At 44.2% G+C, this 20,534-nt stretch overlaps 1 protein-coding gene across 4 annotated transcripts in view; it reads left to right on the top strand.

Moving 5' to 3' along the window:
- ACAP2 (ArfGAP with coiled-coil, ankyrin repeat and PH domains 2) overlaps nt 1-20,534 on the top strand; it is a 1,585,345-nt gene that overhangs the window by 1,084,904 nt on the left and 479,907 nt on the right. For all 4 annotated transcript variants that reach the window (XM_069618585.1, XM_069618583.1, XM_069618582.1 and 1 more), the window contains one exon: nt 15,384-15,453. In XM_069618585.1, coding sequence (XP_069474686.1) covers nt 15,384-15,453 — 70 coding nt within the window. The remainder of the gene's footprint in view (nt 1-15,383; nt 15,454-20,534) is intronic.

Raw genomic sequence — 20,534 nt, 5'->3', positions numbered from 1 at the left:
ATTCACACGCCATTACTGCCTGGAAAGGCAGCATGCGGATGAAGTACAGATGGGGAGGGCAGTGCTGCGCCATCTTTTTCAATGAGGTAAGCCAAATGGTGAAACTGTGGTCTTTTACCTTAACGATGTTTGTTTTTTTTTCCTTGATGTATCGCCTTAATATAAATATGCTACTGCTTACGTGCATATAGATAGATATATATATATATATATATATTCGGACTGGGAGTGGTTTAATTTTGTAATGTATGTTGCATTGCATTCTCACCTCCTTCTAGGATACTGCTATACAATCTATTCTAAGCATGTGAATCCATGAAAGATCCAATGCTGGAGAAGGGAGTAGTTTCTTACCTGTAATCCATTTCTCCAGCGTTGGTATCTTTCATGGATTTTCAAATGCGCCCACCAGCCTCCCCGGAATGCAATGTATATGTGCATAAACAGGTTCCCCCTTTCTTCTTTGGAGGGGTCGAAATCTGACGGGACCCGCGTGGGCAGGGCTTATATACCATTACGTCCTATGGGGCGTGCGTGGACGTCCCCGGGGAGGACGTAGATGTGGATAGGACACAAAACTGTCGGAAGTTTTTTCCTATAGGAAACGACTATATATGTGTACCGAGGGTTCCCAGTCTGACGACGGGGAATATTCTAAGCATGTGAATCCATGAAAGATACCAACGCTGGAGAAATGGAGTTACAGGTAAGAAACTACTCCCTTACCCATAGCACAAATGATCAAATTACAGGGGATGGCACTGCAAGAAGAGCAGGAGCTATGGAGAAGAAGGGGGGGCTCAAATCTCCCCCACAGATGCAATGTGGCGGCAGGGCAGCACCGGTAAACCTGTGATGCGCCTAGGGCTGCTTACAGTAGGTTTGGAGCAGCTACACTACCCACACACACTTCAAGAGAGTGTCTTGCAGTATATATTTCTGAGGACTGGTTTGTCCCTAATCGGGCAAAGCACAGTGCTAGTTTTGTTATCAATTGTTTGGTATGTCAGAAATGTACAGCAGGGTATACTCTGAGAATAGTTAGAGAAGCAATACCTCGACCTACAGGACCATTTCAGCATTTGCATATCGACTATGTTGATATGCTCCAAATTTGTAACGGCTATAGGTATAGGCTAGTGTTTGTATGTCCTTTCTCCTGATGGATCGAAGCCGGTCCGTGCACACATCCAGATGCCACATATGTAGTAAAGTTCCTCGTGCATGAGGTATTTCCAAGGTGGGGAAGTTTGCGATGTGCTACTTCTGACAGTGGACCACACTTTGTAAATGAGGTGTTTGAGCACATCACTATCCATTTTGGTATAAAGCATAGATTCTCATCGGCTTGCCACACACAAGCAAATGGAAAGAATTGCCAAGCTAAAAGAAGTTGAAAAAGGAGTGGTTACAATGCCCCCCTTTAGCCCTATTTGCCCTACATAATCAGCAAGGCTCTGACCATCATCTCACTCCACATGAGCTGGCGACGAGACGCCGAATGCATACGCTCATTGCTCCCACTGCTCAGGCTCATATTGATGCAGAGAATGCTGCTACTGTTAGGGAAGGAAATGCAGGATTATTTGACAGCTATGACCGAATCTCCTACATTTATGTAACGGGTGCAAAAGCATAAGGGGGCTCAAAGATCACAAATGAAGATAAAGAACCAGTGACACTGATAGTTTGTTTAAATCGTTGTTGTACCCAGGTGATAGTCTTGTGTAGGAATTGTACAAGGAAGTGGCACACACCACTCTTCTTGGGCCCTTATCTCGTGGAGGCTGTTGGGCCGTTTGCAGTTAAGGTCGAACTGTTCTGAGGAGGGACCCTCGGGTATGCAATTACTGAGCCCGAACAAGAAGAGGTGCGCAGACCCCAAACAAGATGGTTGACTAGAGCCAGTCGACAACAAGAAGAATAAAAACTACATGGAGTCTTTCTTTACTCACAAGAACTATTGGCCGAACCTCCCTTAAGGAGTATAAAAATAAAGTATGACCTGTTTAAAGTAAAAGAAGAAACAGCAACTCTTATAACTGTCCTGTTCTTCTTGGTTAGTCATTCTTTGTGAAAACCCCAAAAAATGTTTGGAATCTGGAACACCTATCTCAGTGTTATTTAATTTAAAAACTTACATTGTTTTAGAAGGAAATGTCCTTTCAATTCTAACGTTTTTTCCTGTGTATACTTGTTCTTTAAAGAAACCAAAGAAGAATCTCTCCTGGTGGGGAGAATGGAATTGTTCAATAACATTAGATATTTGCTTTTAGCACTTAGAAGGAATAATGCCCCTAGATATTTTCAAAAGTTAAACACATTTTGCAGTATTTATTTTATTCTTATGAAAGGGAATTGGTCATTTATAATGTAGCTAGACCAGTAAACTGGTGAATAACTACTGTTACTTTGACAAGTGAAATGTCAATAGGAGAATTCCCCATAGTAAGCACACAGATCAAAAGATTGAGAAGAAGCGTGATAGACTACTCGATGCACCTGACCAAGGATATTGATAATTCTGTCCATGTGGTACAAATGCATGATCAAGGTGGGGAGAGAAACGTCTGAGTTGTTTTGTGTTTTCCACATCCACTATGCCATGAGTGCTACCAAAATGTTTATAGCCACAGAAGTACCCGCAAACACAGCACGTTGCCTAACGTACCTTTCACTATGTATGACCCAAGGACAATTCCAGGGTCAGACAGCCGCCATAGAGTGGGTGACCATGGCAAATTCTCCAAGGGAGGATTATTTTATAAAACGCAAGAACACCATGATAAATGCTAAAACACAAGTAGTAAAATACCTACCAGTTGACATGAACGTGGGAGGGATTAAAATAGAAGATCACAAAATGCTCCAGTGTAATGATGCACAAGAAAAAGAGGGTGTTGGAACAGAGAACAGTTACAAATAAAGGGATACATATCTGCGGCAGAATGATGAGAAGAAGGATTACTATGGTGCAAAGCAGTGGCACTCCTAGAGCAGCCTGATAAGGTTGTGCAAAATGCCAATAAAGTATGCCTTGAGGTATGCCCCAAATATACGAAATTGCTCACCTGGTTAGGAGATGAAAGAGTACTAGTACCCATAATACCATTGAAAGATGCCACCCTGTGCTTCAGAAATAATGGCACAGACAGTGCGTGTTGGAACAACACAAAGTGCAGGCATATTTTAGACTTACAAGGCAGGAAAGTAGGCACAATTGCATTAAAGGACATCCTTTGGGCCTGTGGTTCAAAAGCCTGTATGAAACTTCCCCCAAATTGGGGAGGCCTATGCTCCCTTTTGGTAATAAGTGCACTAGTCTTAGTAGTGCCCCAAAGGCCATACACAATTGGCGTAAGAGGTGGAAGATATTGCAGATGACTGGTTTACATACCCATTCTCATGGATACCCACCTGGTTGGCTAATGCATTCAAAATACTAGTGGCCATACTGGAACTAGTACTATTGGTCTTCTGTGTTCTAAGAATAGCAATAAGCCAATGTAAAAAGACTGTTAAGAAGGCCGTATGGCTGAAAATAGTAATAACCTTGGATGCTCATGTGCATGAGTATACACAAATAGATGACTTCCGCCATTCCCAAGCAACAGAGCCCAATCGCACCCCCAGGGTCAAACTATATGCATCCTCAAGACCCTCACTATTACACAGCAATGGGTATATTCTGATTACAATGTGGAGTGCTGCTACATGACCTGGAGTCCAGATGAACATGTGAGACGTGGTGGTAGCAGCTTAAGGGGGTTTCTAAAATATCGATACATTAAGAGCCTGTTGGGAAGGTGCTAGCGCCTTCCTTCATTCTGAAGTGCTTTAGAATCAGGCAATACTTCTGTTGACTGCTTCTAGGCACTACAACAGACCAGGTGGAGGAGGTGCACTGAGAAAGCTTTTTCAGCAAATATAATCATATATATACACAGACATGGGCAGGCACTAAAAGAAGGCAGTTATTTAAATATAAGGTGCACATAACTATTAGCTGAATAAAAGAAGAGGACGGTGAGGTATGCACTCCAGTTGCCAGTCAAATTATACCTGATAAAAAAATTACTGGGTTGGATCCCAAAAACAACTTCGGACGTGTTAACAGGGTTGGATCGCTTCTGCTGTTCTGTTCTTCTGTTTTTATTCGCCTCCTAGCGCTTTCCTGTCACAAACATTCATCAGGGAGGCTTTGCTGGTATGTAGGTGATTCCAATTAGTAGCTCTAATAGTCTCTAGGGTTTCTGGTAGCAGTATTTTCTCATGTGGCCAATCAGGTGACCAGGAACTGACACCCCTCCTAATACACAAGTCTTTCCCAAATTTGGGGGAGGGGAGAAAACCATTAATATTGTTTTCCGCCCTCCCACTGCTTAAGGGTAAGATGTGTGTTTTTGGAGGGGAGTCTTTTCCTGGTCACCTGAATTGTTAAAATGGTTTCACTACAGCTACCACAATTCCTAGAGACTGCAACAGCAATTATATTGGATTCACCTGAACAGAAAGGCAACTCAGCCTCCCTGATGAGTGTTGGCTACACGAAAGCGCTAGGAGGAGAACAGCAGTGCAAGAAGGGAATCAACCCTGTGAACAATTGGGCAGCAATTGAGATTTAACCCTGTGAAATGTACTGGACACTTTGGGATTTAACCCAGCAACCCTTTTTCAGGTAATATATTGGCAAGGAACTGGAGTGCATGCCTCGCCCCTTCTTTTTTGACCTATTAGCTGAATACAGTTGTAAAATCCTGTTTAGTTTTAAAATCTCAAAGCAGGCTCTCTGCCAAAAGAAACGTGGCCTGCGCTAAAAATGCAGTGCAGAGCTCATGCAGTGTTTAGTCACTGAGGCTAAACTCTGGCAGAGCACACAAAGTGGCTCACTAGTTGTTTGATGTCTGTCAAAAGACCATGCAGACTAAGAATAGGGGATTTTAACATGCTCAATGCACGGCATGCAGAAATATGAAAAAAGATTTCAGAGGAGATTATAAGACCAGATAAAAATATGAGTAAAATGAGTGAAGTATGGAGAGAATGACTGGAAAATGTGTTTATATATAAAAGTTCATACATAGCAAAATGAAGGGAAAAATGAAGCTACAGTATATTCTTGCAATGGGGTAGCAATATGTAAAGTAGTATGTCCTAAACGGGCAGCACCGACCCTGAAGGAAGGAAGACTTTGCAGCATCCCTTGTATGGAAGTAGGACAGTGTGGGGTTGAGCCATGCCCATATCCAGAGATGCCACTAGAGCAAGTTGAGAGTATATAAGCTCCTGTTTGGCTCCAGTTTGCAGGAGATTGGGATGGTTGAGGGACCGAACAGACCGTTCAGGCAGTAGAGTTCTTTTCACCTATCCTCATTTTCTTTAAAGAATAAACATGTTATGCTTGCTAGATGGACTCTTGGCCTTACTTCCCTCGAGGGGCGTACTTTACTCTTGTGTGAGCGTTATTAGGGGTACCGGTATAGTTAGGGGGTACCCCTGTAAATTGGCCTACCCTTACAAGCCCTGTGTGGGGGAGAGCAGAAGGAAGAGTGGTTTAGGACTCGACTAGAGGGGGGGAATGTTGACAGGCAGTTGAATAAGTCATCCATAGCTTCTGCCCCTATCCAATACTGCACACATGAGAAATGTTACTCGCTGAGGCAATCATACTGCCCTTATCTCAGGCAGGTACAGCAAGACATAGAGACCATTTAGGCCGAAGATGGCAAAAGCAGTCAAACTACTGTTGAAACAATACATGTGCGTGCGTTAGGCACAAAGCAAATATGCACTCGACATGAAGAAATGCAGACACTAGGAAAATATGCAATTATAAATGAAGAATATTAACATAGCATCCACAAGACATGAATAATACGAACATGCCTCATGCATAAGGCGAATGCAACAGAAATGGCACACGAATATAGCTCACTAACATAGAAACAAGAGTGTAATTGGGTAGCAGTCTTCTTTAAAATGGAAGCCACAACATGCTTTTAATTAAACTAAGGGCCTCAAGGCTTTGTGAGAACTGAAAACGCTGAATCCACAAAAATACATATCCATGCAGCTAGCTGGTAGTAGCTAGCAACCCAAGCCAAGGTTACCATGAGTAATGGAGGATAGGAGCAGCATAGAAAAAGCACAAGATAACAATTCCAAAGACGCAAGCCATATATTCTCAGAATAATATAAGAGCACAACCAGTCTGTTAGCCAGGTGCAAGGACACGGTAAGCCTAAAAGCTCCATGAACGATAACTGAAGAGTCCCTAGAGGCAAGGGAAAACATGGCACACATGGCAATATTAGCTAAAACGTTAATAAATAGGAGATAATTCAATTGCATGCACGGTCTCATCACACGTGGCCCATAATTGGAAGACCATGCCTATTTAATAGAAGCAAACACAGATAGGACACCTGCCGTAACACGCACACCCACCCCAAACATATACCCACCCCCTCCACACACACATCTGCCCACCCCCGGGTCGGACAAGGTAAAGTACAAGATCATCACCCTGGTTCATGACCTATGATTGAGGGATGGTAACTTCTTTAATGAACAATCCATGGGCCTCTCCCCCCTTACCCCTTGTCTGGCTTACGTCTTAACCTGTCAAGTGACCAAGGTTGATTAGCAAGAAACCAACCAATCAAAACCCTCAATGGTATGCCAACCATGAAATAGCTTGCCAACCAATCACTTGGTGTAGGGATGATGTATTATTACCTTGATCAGTTTAGAGGTCATCCTAGTGGAGCCATCAGATCATTATAACCCAATGAAATGTTCTGTACATGTAGAGTCTATATGTAGTCACCACCGCTAAACTATCCCCATATCTGAGAGAAACACGATTCTAATGCTTGTATGCTGTGCCTGCTTTATCTGGATGATGATAAAGCTGATTTTGCCTTGCACTTTGCCTACTTAGAGTCTGGGTTTGATTGACCCAAGTCCTCCGGGTAATTTGAGACTTTCCTGGCACAGGAAGCGCCTCAGGTTTGTGGTTGAGATCATCCACTACCAGTTCTAAGTTGTGCCATTCAGGGTCTACTCTGCACCCAGGGTGTTCACCAAACTGTTGGCGATTATGGTGGCTTGTCTAAGGTGGGAGAGGATTTGCATCTTCCCCCTACCTATACAATTTGCACCACACCTGAAGCATGTTGCTCTTCTCCCTGAATTTCAAGGATTCCCACGTTTCCCGTCACTGTTCATCAGAGAGGTCTTGGGTGGTTGCCTGAGCAAGGCTTTTACTCCGGAGGATCGGGTGACAAACATCCTTCATATGATGATGCATGTCTTTCAGTCCCAGAGGTTTGTTTCTGACCTCTGCCTTTTTGCATCTTCTGAGCCTCATGGTTTTGTGAATCCTGCTGGTGGTGTAGTTTTTATTTTAAATCATGCTTCATGCCGGTCTTTAGCCTCTTAGCGCAAGACTGTGTATCATACCCGGACTGCTCAGCATTGTCTTGTTTCCAAGAGACACACATTGACTCCGAGCTTTCCTCCTGGCCAGGGGTCTGGTTATGCTTGAGGTAGGTCCAGAGGCTACTTCAAAGTTATTACTCTTAGTTCCAGGGCAACATATCTAACCATGAGTCTTGAGCACTGTCTCAGCATCTTCTGTGGGGGGGAAAACATGCTGAGAGGACTTGCTTCAGTAACCCTCGTCCAGACTGATAATGTTCAGAGGCGTCCTTGAAGAGCTGGAGCACACACCTGCTAGATCTCACACGTAAGAGCCCCTGGTCTCTGGCAAAGGCTCAGGAGCACAATCGTTTGCTGCCGCTATGTGCTATCAGGTTGGCTCTATTTGCCTACTTCCCTGGTGCTGAAAGACATCACTGTTAATGCACTCCTGCAACAAACGGGAAAGTGTGGGGGTCGTTGCCTCTATGCAGTGAAGCAATGCGACTGTGATTCTGGGCTACGGAGAATGATGTCTCCCTGACATCGGCCCACCTTCCCGGGAAAGCATGCATCCTAGTGGATGCTCTTAGCAGACCTACTTCGGTCTCCAAGTGTGAGCTCTGCCAAGAAGTTCTAGAGGAGATCTTCACCTTCTGGGCAGACTCCTCAGGTGGATCTCTTTGCTTGAAGTGGGAACAAGAAGTGGGAGTTCTGCTCCAGGGACTTTCTACTGCTGGAATCCCTGGGGGATTCACTGATTGTTGAATGGAACTTCAAGCTCCTCTGTGTTTCCTCAGATCCTTGTCATTCTGCTGGTTCTCTGAAACTACAGATTTTTGGGTCCACAATGATCTTAATGGCTCCGTACAGGACCCAGAGGACGTGTTATCTGAAGCTTCACGACATGTCCATCTGCCCTCTCTGGCGCCTTACGGCAAGGGTTGAGCTGCTCTGCCATTTGGGGGAAGCAAGTCCTCTATTCAAGCTTCCGCAGCACAAACCTTCTCGCTTGGCTACTGCAAACCTAAGGTCTAATGATTGGGACCTGTTGTATGATGCCATAGATGTGCTCCTTTCCGCTAGGAGGCCCACCACAAAGTCAATCTATGCCTACAGGTCACAAAGATTATTAGCTTGGTGTCCGTAGAGGGGTTGGCACCCTTTAATCTCCTTTCTCTGTACTGGATTGGGGTGTTGTCTGCTTCTTATAGAGCAGTCATTTCCGTGGTCAAGGAAGCAGTGTCAAGCTGCACTATAACCCCCGCTGAAAGTGTCTGAGAACAGCTTGTGTAGAGAATATCTATTCAAATGAATCTGTGAAAGGAAAAGCCATAATAATTGCATTCCACTAATCAGGAAGAATTACACATTTTGTATGGGTTATGGTGGTGCCAGTTCAGGGAGGGCTGTCAGTAATAGGACCTTGTCCAGATCATCTGCATCTCGGAATGTTATGATGTGGCTCGGGCGGATGTGCCTGATGGTCTCAGGGGTTTATTCGACTAGAGACCTGGCTGCCAAATTTGGGTTCCATGTAATAATGTCCCCTCAAAAATATTGCCATGAAAAAAAATTGCCAAAAAATTGCGTTTTTTTTTTTTGTGGGACATTTTTACATGGAATATGCAGGGGACACCCCTGCAACCCGCAAACCCTTTTTTATTTTTCATGGTGAGCGGGGGACACCCCTGCAATCCCTGCTACCCCTGTCCCTATATAATGTCGCCACAACCTTTTCCTGGCGACATTATATACGGCGACCATATATATAGATATAGATATAGATATAGAGAGAGATAGAGAGAGATAGAGAGAGATAGAGAGAGATAGAGAGAGATAGAGAGAGATAGAGATAGAGAGAGATAGATAGAGAGATAGATAGAGAGATAGATAGAGAGATAGATAGATAGAGAGATAGATAGAGAGATAGATAGAGATAGATAGATAGAGATAGATAGATAGATAGATAGATAGAGAGATAGATAGAGAGATAGATAGAGATAGATAGATAGATATAGATAGATAGATAGATATTACCTGATACCCAAATTTGTCCTGTACTGGGGTGACCCTGCTTTGGACATTTGTCAAGTGGCTATATGAGCTTCGCTTGTGTAGGTGGTGGTTCTCACACCGCTCCCTCCGTCCCTCAAGATTTCACACATTATCTGCCCATCTGGCACCAGCAGGCAACCACCGGCCCCTGAAAGGGCCTCCTGGCCTGGAGGCGTGTGGGCCTTTTCCTTGGCCGGCATGTCTTTCGTCCTGCGACCGGGTTGTGGTCCTCTACTTCTGTCTAAAGTAAGAGCACTGTGTGGCTGCTGACTGGTTTGCCTTTTCCACTCAGAATCTTAGGCTCTGGTGGTCGAGCACTCCAAGGTCGCCCAGTCTCCTTGTGACTTCATCATGAGGTTTTCACGGTATCCAGTCATTTTATCGGAAACAAAACAGAATGGTACATAACTGAGTTGACAATAACACCGGAAAAAACACAGAAAAGTTTAAATATATAAAGGGTAGTGGGGTAAGGGTTTAAAATGGGTCGGGATGGGGATGGGCTGGCTTTAATTAAATTAAAAAGAAAAAAGAAATGGGCGTTTTGTCCTCAATGAAATGTACTACTCTGTAATTGTGGTCGGTAAGATCACATATAACTGGTTTTCACATCCATGCACCCTCTGTAACTCATATGCAGCCTTTGTGACCCCCCTCCCCCAGCCTTCGTGCTCCACCTCACCATGCGAACGTTTCCTACTAACTTACACCTGAGCTTAGTATTGTGTTGTGCCCATTGTGTTTTAGTTTGAATCTAGATGGTTGTGCCTCTTACGTCGTTGCATCCTGTCTGCATTGCAGCCCTGTTTAAATTAGATTCTACTTTCCTTTCTACATCTGCAGCCTCCTTGTTGTGCCTAGTGTTCCTCTCCCTGCCCCCCCCCCCCCCGCTTGTCTCATGCACTTATCTCTATCAAAAATGCTGTCAGGCACGTATGATGAACCCATTGCCTTTTTTGTCCTTACCCTATCCTCCCCATCCCCTCCTTTTTTTTTATGTATAGCTATTGCATTATTGAAACAACCGTCAGGCACGTACAATAATTAAGTCATACGTTATAATAAGTCTGTATTGTTCTCCTCTTTGTTCTATGTTGTACCTCCGCATACATAGCACTTGACCATTCTGAATTTTCCAATGCCCATTAAGAATGTCACTCTGTTTTGCTTACCTACTCTGCCTCCCTGCATTGCAGCGCTTTGAAACGCTTGTTTAGAAGTGTATACGCGCTATATTAATGATCAATAAATAAATAAAAATGGGGCATGGCGGCTCCATACGTACTGGTCCAAACATCCTGTCCTGCGTTGGTGCAGCTGACACAGAGCCACGCTGGGCCCCCTGGTCACTGAAAGAGTTTCCAAAGCCAACTGGCACTGGAGAAAATATATCTAAAATGATAAATCTGGGGGAGGAACGACTAATCCATCAGAAAGAACATTACTGATAGGTAAGTAATTTGTTAGCCTCTAATGATTGCTGAAATCATTGCAAACAGGCTTTTCAAGTGCATACCAGATTTCATGCTTTGAAGGGCCATAATATTGAACCCAATTATGTACCACTGGACAGCATGGTTTATATTGGATTATATTGAATTACTGAACTTGACATTTTTCTTAGAGGTGAAAAATGCATTTGATTATGTTCAAAGTTCTCGGGTATGGCAATAGGCCCACATTGTCGACTATGGAGGCTTTTTTTGTCTTGCAGAGCAGATCAGTGGAGCCTTGAGGAGATTTGCAGGAGAGGTTGGGACTGAACAGGGTTTCCCTCTATAGGAGTACAACATTCTAATAGGAGATTTTGTGCCATTCAAACAGAAGGGGTAATTGACATATTCAAAGAATATAGGAATCACAAGGGACTCAGCAAATCTGTAGTGTTTCCAATTATCTTTTTAAGAATGATTGTTTTAGATATTAGGTGATTCAAGTTGTCGTGCAGTTATCAATCTAATGTAAACTCAATGTCGAATATATTTCACAATGATGTAAAACATAACACTGTGCAGAGTTACTATTCAAGATAATGGGCCTCATTACACGGTAGGCGGTAACCATGGCGCTATTAGCGCCATGGTTGCCGCTGGTATTTTACTGTGTCCGCCTTGGTCGATGGCAGAATTACCGCCCTACTCCAAGGTGAGCGGGGGCGGTAATTCCCCATTCACCAAGGCCCTTCCCCATTCCCATTTTTGCCCCCATAGGGCATAATGGGAATGGGGAAGGAGCTAATTACGGTACCGCAAATTGCGGTACCGTAATTAGCACCAAGGTCCCTTTGCGGCACCCTACTTTAGCGGCTGGTCTACACCAGCTGTTAAAGTCGGGTCCCGCAAAGGGAACTCGTAAAGCGGTAAGGGTTAACGGTCACCGGTAGCATTACCGGTGACTGTTAACCCTTACCGCCTTCCGTGTAATGGGGCCCAATGTGTAGGGGGAACGATCTACATTATAATGTGCCCCAATTTAATATCTTGCATAAATCACAATTCCCACTTTTTTTTCAAAAGCTCAGAAATGAGCTTGGTCACTTTCTCTGGCTCGTTCACACTACTGGAGTGGTGCTCATGTAGTTGAAACTGACATCCCATTGTCTGCAAGCATTCAATTGACTGCTTCCCCAATTGATGTGCGACTATTTAATTGTGTGGGGACTAGGGAGGTGGGATAGCCAGCCAGCAAAATGTGCAAAAACATTGAATTGTACTGCAGAATGAAAAATGTTGTGGACGGGGCCTTTGAGACTCCCCGCTAGGTAGGCTGCAAGCTCCAACACATTAATGCATTGATCGGATTTCAGGAGTGAAACCAAAAACAAGTCAGAATAGTAGGTCATGTGATACATGAAAGGAGAGGGGGTATTGGAATCCTTTTGCACACAATAATCAGTTACAATTGGTATAGACACTGTTCATTTTACTCTTGGTTCCTTTCGTTCTACATGCTAATGTTATACTGTTAGCGACCAACCGGTCTACTTGCTATTGTATTACGGTTGATTGGATACCGACTGAGCTGCTCATTTTGTAGTTTTACCCTTTCTGGTATACCTGCTAATTTTCTACTTTTGGTTGTCTACCTCACCCATTGCCCTTCTTACATAACTGGCCAATTTTGAACGACTATACTGTGCCCTTCGAGGTAATCGTCCCATACTCCCTGCCCTTGTTCCTGTCCCTATGCTTGTCCTTACTTATGCTTACGCGAAATCCTCCTCCTTCTCTCATTAGTGTCCTCTCCCCCTCTCAAAAGGACTCCACCTATCCCCCTGGAATCTGTCCAACTACTGCGGCTCTGCGCCCCCTTCTAAGCCCTATCGCCCATTCACCTCTTAAACGGCACCTTCCATCCTTACCTGCCCACTTTGCCTCCCAGCTCTTCTTCCTATAGGTCTTACTGTGGACTTCCAAAATACCTAATCCCTCTAACAAATTATTTTTCTCACTGACCAGTACGACTGCCCACAACCGAAGCTCTCTATGATGGACACTACAGAAACGTGAATGCCATAACTAGGATTGCCCTCTGCAATGGCATCACTGCTTGTACTTAATCCCCTTGCACGACAAAAAAGGTAGTGACAATCAGCAAGAACACACATCGCCCTCTCTTTCCCAGTCTGACTTTACTCCCTCTTCTTTTGAATGCATTTCTGTCCTTCTCCTTACCTTTCTCCCACCTTGCACCCTGAAATGCAGTGGGAGCCTGTAGAACATTGTCGGGGGAGTGTTTCCAACGCAAACGTATTCAAGCCGGCTGGCAAGTGCATCATTTGCACTACAGTTCAGCCTAGTGGAAATGTTCAGGTCACCACTGATGAGCAACCTGCTCATTTCCAAAAATGGGTTATCAAAAAATAGCATATCCTCTGCTCTATTTTTAGATGCCCCCTTTTTTGAGGATCCTCTCAAATCTTCATTTTTTAAAAAAGTCAAGAAATTGTCACGATATGAGAGCGAAAGGAGAGAGCGGGGTAGTGATGGCTGATATGTTGTGTGCTAGGCAAGAAAGCAGAGGGCCAAAAAGCAGAGGGGTAGCGGTTGGCCGGAAAGAGGAATTGAGCTGCAATTGGGAAAAAGGATGAGGGTGAAGTTCGAGAGAATGGGAGAAAGGATGCAAGATGCAGAAGTAGCACAAAAGAGTGACGGAATGTGTAATGCGGGAGGGATTGGGGAGCGTAAAGTGTGAGTTGGGAGTATGATTTGGAGCGTGGCAGGGACTGGGGAGTGCAAATTGCGGCTTTGCAGTGTGACGGAGCATGTAAGTATGTGAATGACTGAGAGTAACAGGTTCGGGAATGCAAGTTGTGATGGGGAATTGGTGAGGCGTGCAAGGTGTATTGGTGAAAGAGGTGTGTTATGTTTGCGGGGTTGGGGAACATAGAAGGGGAATATTTTCAGCATTACACCTAACACCCTCCAGTCAATAACAAATGTGCTGCATAAATGTCCCAATAAATAAAGGTTTGTGCTGCAAAATGTGCCAATTCATGCCGCAATCTCCTTGAGGGTCTAAGATCTTCTCCCACCTCAAAGTAGGGCCATCACACTACATGGCTGTCCCTGCAAAATTGCGCTGTCTTCAAGTTGCTACTCTGTCTTCAAATCTATTCATAGCCATGCCCTCACTGCCTTGCTGACTGCATCTTCCTCTACTCTCCACTCTGCAATTGTCATATCTCATCAGTCTATCTTTCACATCCCTCTTCCACTTCAGTATAGACACCCTTCACTGGTCTGCTTTCTCCCCTGCCATCAAATTAGTTCATTTGGTGGCAATAATCAAGGCCAGACTCATGCTCCACTTGGCAGCTGGTGATGGGGAGTTCTCAACCCCACTATAGACCTCCTTTACTAACTGTCCAGCCTGCTTTCCCTTACAATAAATGTAAAATAAATGTAAAAAACAACTTGCATAGATCTATGCGAATGAAACATGCAGTGTGTGGGAAGATGCCCAAACTCACTCAAAGCAATCTCAAACGTTGTTCATATTACACAGAAGAAAAACGCCAGTCATTCCACATGGAGTGAGATCAGAATTATTTGATTTTTAGATGTGGTTTAATGCAGGAAATCACTTAAAAGACAAGGGAAACTATCCATAATCCCCAAGCTCTGAATTGATCATTATCAACATTATAATATTATAACATTATAATATAGTAATATAGTATTCTACTGCTGAAACAGGATATTTACTAAATGGGTCCATTAGGCACCCCACTCTGTCTCCGGTGAATGATGCAGATGGAGCACTTCAAATTTACTCTTGAGGAAAAAGAAGTGTTGGATCATATTTCAAGTTACAAGTAAAGGTAGAGAACTAAATCATCGATTTTTCTATGAATTAGGGTAAATGTGGAAATGGCACTGAGCCTAAATGTTCCTTGTGTGGACCACTGCAATAAACTAGTGTTTGCCATGAAAAGGCAGTAACTCGTGGACCCCAACACACAGCCAGTGAATGGCCATGAGAATGGCAATTGAAAGGTTGGTGTACTGGATCAAGAGACTCCTGGACATGATTACAATAATGTGGGACAACTGGCGAAGCCAAAGATGGCGGAAAAAGAACTGTATTTCCCTTCAGTGAAATGGTAAACTTGGTCTGTGGTGCCCTAACTAGTGATTGACTTTTCGGTTGACTGTTGATGACAACATAGGTGACAATATGCTATAACATTGAATGTACATAGTTTTCGGTTTTTGTCGTATATTGACAAATAGTGTTATGATTGCTTTCAAACTGTTAAGTTTTGAAAGAAATAACGTACTAACTTCACCACAAAACATGTCAATGCAACAAGATCACCACCTTTTAGTGTTTAGTTAAAAGCTGCAGAAAAATGACTGACAACTGAACAGATGTTACTTTTTTATTCCCCTTTTCTTTAGAAGCCTTGGTGTTCACTTTTCAAAAGTAAGGTCATTAACCCTGGATACATGGGAGCCTGAATTACTAAAGGTACAGTGATTGATTCATAACACTTTGTTTTATAACACTTGTGTACAGATCTATATGGTCGAAAAGAAGCAAATCTCCTCCTGTGATAGAGCATCAATTTTCTGGGGAGTTGGATGAACGCCAAGACTCTATATTAGGTGTTGGCGTGAGAAGATCTTTTTCAGGATTACAAAGTCTAAAAAATGTTTGTATTTCGTTGGTAAAATGGGGAGTGTGATCACAAGTGCGATGTTAGGTGTAATAAAAGCTGCAACTCTTGAATATTTTCTTTAGTTATACCAAACCCCTGTTGACCAAGTTGTAAGAATGTGGTAATCCTCTTGTTTTGGGAACGGTCACAAAATATTGAAATGATTACAAAACCAAATCAAAAATGTATTTTCTGTGAATCGTGGAATCCGGTCTTCTTTCTGAAGTTTTCTTCAGAAGCACGTTCTGGAGTTTTCCTCAACAAAAAATATACATTTCAACCATCTGCAGAATATTTGCATTTCGCTTTTGTTTTGTCTTTAATAGTTAGTGGACTGTCTTGGTCCATAAATAATAAAGATGCAGGAAGCCTTAAACATTGCACACTGTTCACTGCACCATAGCAAGCCCCATTATTATCCCCAATCATTTTTAGGAAATATTTTTGATTTTTCTAATGACATGGGGCTGATGCCTTTATTATTGCACCCATTATCTGTTATTCACCATAAACTATGTATATGCATTATTTAAGTATGTTTAAAAAGTATGGAATGGCTTAGAGAAACTTGTAGGGCGATGGTGTGTCTTGTGTTTTGGAGAATGCCACACTAAAATGTATACAATTCAATAATTCACAAAGCACCAAGATCTCTCACCTACCTAGCCAAAAGATGACTTGCTGCTTTGGAACATTGGTACAGAGGCCCACACTCAAAGACCATCTTCCTATCGCCTCAGAATTCTAACAGTTTGGACCGGCTGAGGGCAAAGACCTCTTTATTATTGTCAGATATTGGTAGCGACGGGGGATGGCTCAGGGGCAACAAGTTTGTCTTGGAAGCAAAACACAGTGCAACACAGGTTTGAATCCCGATCCCACGCTTAGAAACAAATCTCTGGTATTAAGCAAGTTGTAAAATAACAATTATAATTATGTTTGACCGCCACCTTTGGAGAACCCATTAAGGTGGGCTGGGGACCAGAGGAAGACACCAGTTACATTATGCAAACCGATCCCCAAGAGCTCTCCTCATTTCCCCCATGGATGCTCGGTCATGGGCCACACAGTCACCACATCAAAGAAAGATCTGTAGTATGTTCCACCAGGAAAGGTATCTCATGCATAATGAGGAAAATGTTTGTCACTGACATGGGACATGCAGGTATTTGGTCACTTGCACTGGGTTTTATTTAGGAGCCTACAAATGGATCAGGATTCCATAATAAGTGCACCACAGGTGCGTAATCCCGAAGTGATTCCCGGAATGGAGTCAGATGAAAAAAAAAGTAACAAAGGACAGTGACACCAACACAGCATATGCACTGTACGCGAATACGCTTGTAGAGTGCCAACAAACTTACTGACATTTAGCTACCAGAATGAAGGACCACCCGGCCACAATAATGCAGATACCTGACCAGATAGAGGACCAGCTATTTGAGATCCCAGGTCGTAGGTGCTGGGGCACTTGCCAAAGTACATTCTTTCCAAACCACTGTGCCTTGAGATAACATAAAACCTAGGATTCGACCATTGCGCAGATTTGAAACCCATTAGGTGGCAAGAAGCATGAAAGGCCACTGCATAATCTCAATCCTGATTGTATTTACACTGTAAAATCTTTAAGGGACTGTCAGTGGCCAGAGTAAATAGTCTGCTAGGAACATTGACCCAAAAGCTGGCAGGAACCAAGTTCTGGAGAGACGGCACAGGAAAAGAGCCTACTGGGTGCTTTAGCCATATACTGATAGTAGCTGCATAGCTACCAGGGCTAACTAAACCAGTTTGCATACCTTGAGAGGCTAAAATGATACTGTGGTGAGTGTGAATCTTGTCCGAGGTGTTATAATTACAGCAGCCTCAAAAGGAACCTGGATGGGGGTGGAGAGAATAATCCCAAGGAGATCTCTATGGAAAGGGGCAAAGCTGCCAAGTCTTGCCCAGGGAAGTGAGTCAGTAGCCCTTTATGGCAAGAGGGGACAGCTACAAAGTCTTTGGGCCTCATTACACGGTAGGCGGTGGACCAAGGTGCTATTAGCTATTAGCACCTTGGTCCATGCCGGTAAATTACCGGCACCGCCTTGGCGGAAAGGGGAATTACCGCCCTACTCCAAGGTTGGTGGGGCAGTAATTCCCCCTTCCACCATTGCCCTTCCCCATTCCCATTTTTGCCCCATAGGGCATAATGGGAATGGGGAAGGTGCTAATTACAGTACCGCAAATTTGCGGTGCCGTTATTAGCACCAAGGTCCCTTTGCGGGTTGGGTTTTAACAACCCGCAAAGGGACCTCGTAGTACGAACTCCATTGGGATTAAGATGGATTTTCAGAATCTACCCTGTGGACAGATTACGAGAGGCCACCCTATTCCAGTAAACAATGAAATACACTGTTGTCATGGTTACTGGCCAGAGACCCCCTGTTATGCCATTTTCACCCCTAGGTAAGGGTAATATATGGAGAGGACAATTGGGAGCCATTTGGGTGGGAGCCTGGTGTGCAAAGAACTCCTTTCATCCATACAGTAATCCTTAGAAATGCCCATATTACAAGCTATGTAGTTAGGTTATCACTCCCTGTTACTGTTTCCTGTGTGCCAACCAGGAACTAGCAGCGCGCTCTAGTCTCTGAGCGTGGCTGCCTTTTATAAGTTTGTTCGGATCCAGCATTCATTTCCTCGGCTTCTCGTCTTCTGCACACCGACGCTTCTAGAAGAGAGAAGAAAACAGAGAAAACTGTGAGTACACACTGTTAGTACCTCGCCTCCCGCGCTACCAGAACTTAACTTGCTCACCTCAGACGCCGCCCTGTTGGAGCCAGAGCCGCTCCCTTCTTTCACTTCAGCCCAAAGTCTTCTGACCTGCAAGAAGAAAGCAAAAAGACATAAACGTTAGTGGAAAACATTTCCTTTGCCGGCACTAGAGCCATTATACAAGAATTTACCTGAACTGAACTCGCCTGAATAGAACTCCAGTGAAGTAACTGGTACCTTGATCTAGAACTGTTACAAGGACTTGCCCGAACTGAACTTACCTGAATTGGTCTTCGCCAGTGAAGTAACTGGCACCTAGCACGACTTCAGTTCAACCCAGTGGAGTTAACTGGGCCCGCCTCCGACTCGCAAAGGACTTATAGTCGGATTGCAGCCAGATCCACGGCAGCACCCCTGCCAGCACATCGCTTTCGCCACCAGTAGCACCCCTGTGGATGCAGGACGGAGACCGCACCAACCTTTAAGAGGAGGTGAGACATCCCCTAGATTAGCACTCAGTATTCAGGGAAGAAGGGTGTGCAGGGTGGGGAGTGATACTTACCTGGGCTCCCCACTAATTTCTCCTTCTATTAACAGATCAGCTTTCCCACAGTTGGCAAGAAGAAGGAAGGGAATTGGAGGTTCTCATTGTTCCCACAGAGACCGAGGTGAGCGTGACAACTGTGTGGCCAAACTCTATCATGGTAATGTGACTGAGTAGTAAAGCTTAGGCTAGAGTGTGAGAGTGGTGAGGGGTTCAAGTACACCACAGAGCCCCTTAATACAAGGTAGGCTTAATGTATAAAAACCCAGTTAGTTATTTAGGCCTTGGACTACTCGTATATTAAAAACTACAGCTAAGTCAATCACTAGACATGCACTATATACCCCTTCACCACATTTATGATATTCTATCTCCAGCACAGCTGATCTTCTGCCATGAGGGGGCAGAGTGCGGCTCTGCATCGGCTCCTCTAGACACCGCGTTGTGCCCTGCGGTGGACAGGATGTCGAGGCCAGTCCTCGGGTGGACCTCTTTGCTTCCAGTTTGATCAGGAAGTGCAGGCTGTTTTTCTCCAGTGAATTTCCCCATCAGGGAGCTTTGTGGGCCGCACTGACTGACTGTCTGTCGACTGGACATTTCACTGCCACTATGCATGCCCACCAATCCCTGTCATTACCTGGTTCTCAGGACACTAATCCTGTTTAGGTCCACGTGAATTTTGATCCCTCTGGACTGTCCTCTGAGAACATGGTACCCAGAGTTGCTGGACATGGCCATCTGTCCTCACTGTATCCTCCTGAAGAGAGTGGATCTGCTCTACCAGTTGGACGGGCAGGTCATCCACCCAAATCAAAACAGCTTGAACATTCATGGTTGGCTGCTGAGAGGCTGAGCTACAATGAGCGGGACTTGTCAGTGGACATCCTGGATGTGCTTCTCTTAGCTCAGAGGACTTCCACAAAGTCTGTTTATGCCTGCAGGTATCCTAAATTCTCTGCTTGGAGCAGGAGAGGGATCTGGACCTTTCATCTTTCACATATCCTCTGGCTTTTTTCTGCTTTCCTTGGCTTGGATTGGTCTGCAGATGGGCACTGTAAAGGGGTACCGGACTGCTATCTCAGTTTTCAAAAGGACCCAAGAGCAAGGCAATTTCTTTGTAATTTCCACTGTTAGGTAACTTTTCCATGGATTGTGTAATCGGTTTCCACCGTCCAAGTTTGTGTTTCCGGCGTAGGATTTTAATTTAGTGTTCACATTCATCACAAGTGCTCCATTTGTACTTTTGCATTTATGTTCTTAGATTGCTTACCCTTAGAGTGATTTATGCGGTTGCCATCACCTCCACGAGGTGGGGTGGGTGAGTGAGTTCCAGGTGTTACTTTTTAAACCTGTCTATTTGGTTTTCTGCAAAGAGAAGGTGACTGAGTGTGAGACCTTCCTTCCCCCTGAATGAGGTCTCAGACTTCCATATCGCTCAAAAGATTCATATTTCCTTGTTCTTGCCTTCACCTAGTCCTTCCAAGGCAGAGTAGTGGTGCTATCAGTTGGATCCGGTGCAGGGTATGAACCACTGTGTCGCTCATACGAGGTACGTTGGGAAAGATGACCAGCTCTTTGTGGATTATACTGGTA

The sequence above is a fragment of the Ambystoma mexicanum genome, chromosome 10 (genome assembly GCF_040938575.1).
Source record: "Ambystoma mexicanum isolate Mex_15411 chromosome 10, UKY_AmexF1_1, whole genome shotgun sequence".
In the NCBI taxonomy this organism is placed as follows: domain Eukaryota; kingdom Metazoa; phylum Chordata; class Amphibia; order Caudata; family Ambystomatidae; genus Ambystoma; species Ambystoma mexicanum.
The sequence above is the reverse complement of the archived record's forward strand: the minus strand, read 5'-3'. Positions and strand labels throughout refer to the sequence as shown.